Raw genomic sequence first — 3,933 nt, 5'->3', positions numbered from 1 at the left:
ATATCTCGTGTAATCTAGCCAAAAACACAATGGGGTGTGATGGGGTGGGTCTGTTTTATAGAGAAATACAATGGGGTGTGAGTGATGGGAGGAAACAATAGAACTTTGGGAAGTCAATTTCCTCATTTTTAAGGAACTTGTTTCGCTACCGGAGAAATCTATATTTTCAAAACATGTTAACCAACCAAACATAATCATACAGAAATCTCTCACTTATGGACATTATGTTCTGGACTTCCGGTATAAGCAAACGAGTATTAAGTAATCCATCTCCCATTTGATATTCTCGGTTTAGACCTTGGTCGTCTTTTCCTCCTAGGCAGTGGCAAAATCAGGAATTTCGTTAAGGGTGTCCAAGTTATTATACAAGTATATAAAGTAACATTTTTTACCTATATATATATATACTTGGTATAAATTTCCGACAAAGGGGGGTAGGCCACTACTCCTCGGTAAGTCTAGTTCTAGTTTTAACTCAGCTAGAACCATGTACTCCAGGAATATACTCAAGAAACATGAGTCCTCAATACTATTGGTGATACTTAAGTACATAATGTTTGCAATTTCAACACAAACGCGAGGTCTCAAACCCACGGTGGCGTCATCAGAATGGTTGTCTCCTACCTCCACTTCCTTTCAAAAGGTATTACCACTCAATTTCTGTTTGCTAAGAGTAAAGTCAAATGTACTTTGTATACTTGTTATGCGAATGATGTTGTAGTTACCATATTTGTAGGATAGCATATACCTTAGTCTTAGATATAATTTATGCTTTTCTATACTTGCGTTTGTGAATTCTTTTGGTCTACCGTAATCAAGGAAGCTGATTTACTCTTATAAAACATATGAATCCCAATGATATATTTTTGGTACATTGTTTACCTCCTTTCCACAATGTGCACTTCGATTCGTAGGCGGAGCCCTCTTAGGCAAAGGGTGGTCTTGTGCACACCCTTTGTTGGAAAATTGTGTGGTGTACAGAGGTTAAATGTTAACTATTATGTATATATATTTAATTTTGTACCCCTTACGCCAAATTCCTGGTTCCTTGACTGCTTCAATTGCACTGTTAGATTGTGTATATCTATCTGGAGAAAATTTCTTCATTTTCCATGATGTAATGTTGCTGTCATTACCTCTTTATAGAACTGTGTTTCACAAGGCAGACCATTTTCTTCAAAGCAAAGTTCTTTTCTAAGAGGTCAATATCATGTTAGACACTTCCTTGGGCTCGGTAGAACTGGACAAAGAAGAAAAAATGCAGGTGAATGATGCAGTTTCATCCAATAATGTTTTTATTGCTTCTATATATGAAGAGGTAGCCGACTTCCTTTTTTTCCTTTTGTGACTGAAATAACTATCACTATCGAATACAAAGACTTCCATGCTTTAAACCTTCGGTTATGGCCTTTCATTCTCTAAACAGAGTTATTTGTCACTGCTGCCTCGTCTTGCAAGTCCTTTCATTGACTACATTAAGTTCTTTGTTCTTGCATGTCTTATCAGTATACAAGTTTATCATATCGTTGTAGCATCCTGGCATTTTCTTGTGTGAATTCCTATAGTATCACCGTTGTAACTTAATTTTCAAGATCAAATAAAATGAATGATCAGACTTATACCATTTCTTCTCATAATCTGTCTTATTACTAAGGTCTCCTTTCAGCAATACAACTTCTGACTGCAGAGGCAAAGCCAGGATTTTGACTTTATGGGTTCTATATACTAGAATGACGACTTCATGTGCTTATAATTGAGCTGTAAAATTTAATGTGTACGTATAAATGAATGTCTTAACACATACACTGTTTGAGAAGAAGTTATTGGGTTTAACCAAACCCGTATGTAGGTTTCTAGCTCTGCCCTTACTTCTGAGTTTGTTATGTTGTAGTAATACGTTGTTATGGTAAATGGAATTGCGTTAATATTGTCCTATTAACCTGTTCCATTTATTAATGTGGCCGTAACTAATCACGTGATTGTTCCTTCATTTTGTCTATTGATACTGAAGGTGCTGTGGTATCACCAAGTTGTGTCCTTCCACTTACTGAGGAAAACGTCGAGAAGGTTCTAGAGCAAGTCAGGCCAGGCCTAATGGCTGATGGAGGAAATGTGGTACTACATGAGATTGATGGCCTCGTTGTAATTCTTAAGCTGCAAGGAGCATGTGGATCTTGTCCAAGTTCAACAATGACACTTAAAATGGGAATTGAAACTCGTCTTCGGGACAAAATCCCTGAAATAATGGCAGTTGAACAGATTCTTGACTCTGAAACTGGCCTCGAGTTAAATGAGGAAAATATTGAAAAGGTACAATATTTCTTATGATTAGTAATTACTCTTGAGTTGATTTCTCTCACTCGACTAATAATTATTATCTCATAAAGTCAACTCAGACTCTTGATCATCTGACATAATAACTATTAGTTGAGTGACTATCTGAGAAATCAATTGAATTACTCTTAACTTGTTATGAGTAGTATTCAGACACCAAAACAATCCCCAATATTTGATATTTCGAATAATGTCAGCTTCTTGGAGAGATTAGACCATACTTGGTAGGAGCGGGTGGTGGAGAATTGGAGCTTGTACAGATTAACGACTACGTTGTTAAGGTTAGGCTAAGTGGACCGGCTGCTTCTGTGATGACAGTTCGTGTAGCTCTTACTCAAAAACTGAGAGATGCAATACCAGCTATTGCTGCTGTTCAGTTGACAGATTGAAGAAAATGCTCAGCCATACGCGTGACTACATTTTCCTGCAAGAACAAAGATTTACAGTATCATTTTTGGTATACAACATGTAGCAATTCTTTGTCCCTTCACTAGTGTGCTCATAAATCAACATCTTTATATTGTCAATATTAGCAACTTCAATAGCAAAATGTTGACTAGTAGATATATTTTGCAACTAAACTGTTAATGTTGAAGAGTGGTTTGACTTTACCAATTAAAAGAGAAACTATACAATTGCAGTTTACACTATCATAAGGTTCAATTGAAGAATAAAATATCCACAGGTGGCGGATTTAGGATTTGAAGGTCATTGGGTGTTCACTTTCTTTAATGTTAAGTTGCTAGACAAGAAGGGTTAAGGAAATAGCAGTGGAAGAGTATAAAAAGAAGAGTAAAAATGTAAGGGAAAACTTCAGTAAGGTAGATTGTGTTTGTGTTGGGTGCTCGAGCACTCGAAATCCTGTACTGGCTCCGCCCCTGATCTCCAACAATAGCAACTTTAGTTACATATGTAGCATAACACTACTCGTAGTAAGGTGTCATAACCTAAATTTTTGAATTTTCTTGCGAGATCTCCAATAATAAGTTTTTTTATGAACATAAATCAAGTATGCAAGATAAACATGAAAAAAGATTCAGAAGAATTACAAAGAAATAAAAATTATTTTTATAAGGAAATTCTTTGTGTCGACTTTATTTGGACAAATAAAAGAGAAAAATAAGTGAAGAATAGAAGAATGAAAAGGTGTAAAAAGAAATTAGAATCTAAATAGAAGTCTTCAAAAAAAATCATAATGATACCATTATATTCTACATTAGAAAACACTCACACAATTAACGAATCAACTATTTGTATTTGATAATAAAGAAGGCTAAAGTCTTTATCGGCATTAAATAACTATTATTAGAACCAATGCCGCTAAAGGCTTTAGGGACATATACAAAGAGTGGCAATTGCCGCTAAAAGTATATATTTAGCGGCAATTAAGAATTAATTACCGCTAATGATCATTTTTATTGTTGTGTAGGACGAATATAAACATAATATTGGGTTCAATTAGAACAACATTAAATTTAACTATCTAAATAAATTTTCAAGATAGTTTAAGAAGTTGTACAAGCATTTGACCTTGAATAATGTATAATTGCATGTTTATTACTTCATCCCTTAATTTTCAAAAGCTTAAACATATTGGCA

The 3,933-nt window shown here is 34.9% G+C and overlaps 1 protein-coding gene across 2 annotated transcripts in view; it reads left to right on the top strand.

The window, feature by feature from the left end:
- LOC107020783 (nifU-like protein 3, chloroplastic) overlaps positions 1-2,876 on the top strand; it is a 4,397-nt gene extending 1,521 nt beyond the window's left edge. The window contains exons 2-5 of one of the 2 annotated variants that reach the window (XM_015221281.2): positions 499-643; positions 1,147-1,264; positions 2,012-2,310; positions 2,532-2,876. In XM_015221281.2, coding sequence (XP_015076767.1) covers positions 554-643; positions 1,147-1,264; positions 2,012-2,310; positions 2,532-2,723 — 699 coding nt within the window. In that variant the 5' untranslated portion in view covers positions 499-553 and the 3' untranslated portion in view covers positions 2,724-2,876. The remainder of the gene's footprint in view (positions 1-498; positions 644-1,146; positions 1,265-2,011; positions 2,311-2,531) is intronic. The other variant, XM_015221280.2, reaches the window with a different exon arrangement.
- The last annotated feature ends 1,057 nt before the right edge of the window (positions 2,877-3,933 follow it).

The sequence above is a fragment of the Solanum pennellii genome, chromosome 5 (genome assembly GCF_001406875.1).
Source record: "Solanum pennellii chromosome 5, SPENNV200".
NCBI classification, from domain to species: domain Eukaryota; kingdom Viridiplantae; phylum Streptophyta; class Magnoliopsida; order Solanales; family Solanaceae; genus Solanum; species Solanum pennellii.
Note: the sequence above shows the minus strand (reverse complement) of the source record. Positions and strands in the feature narration are given on the sequence as shown.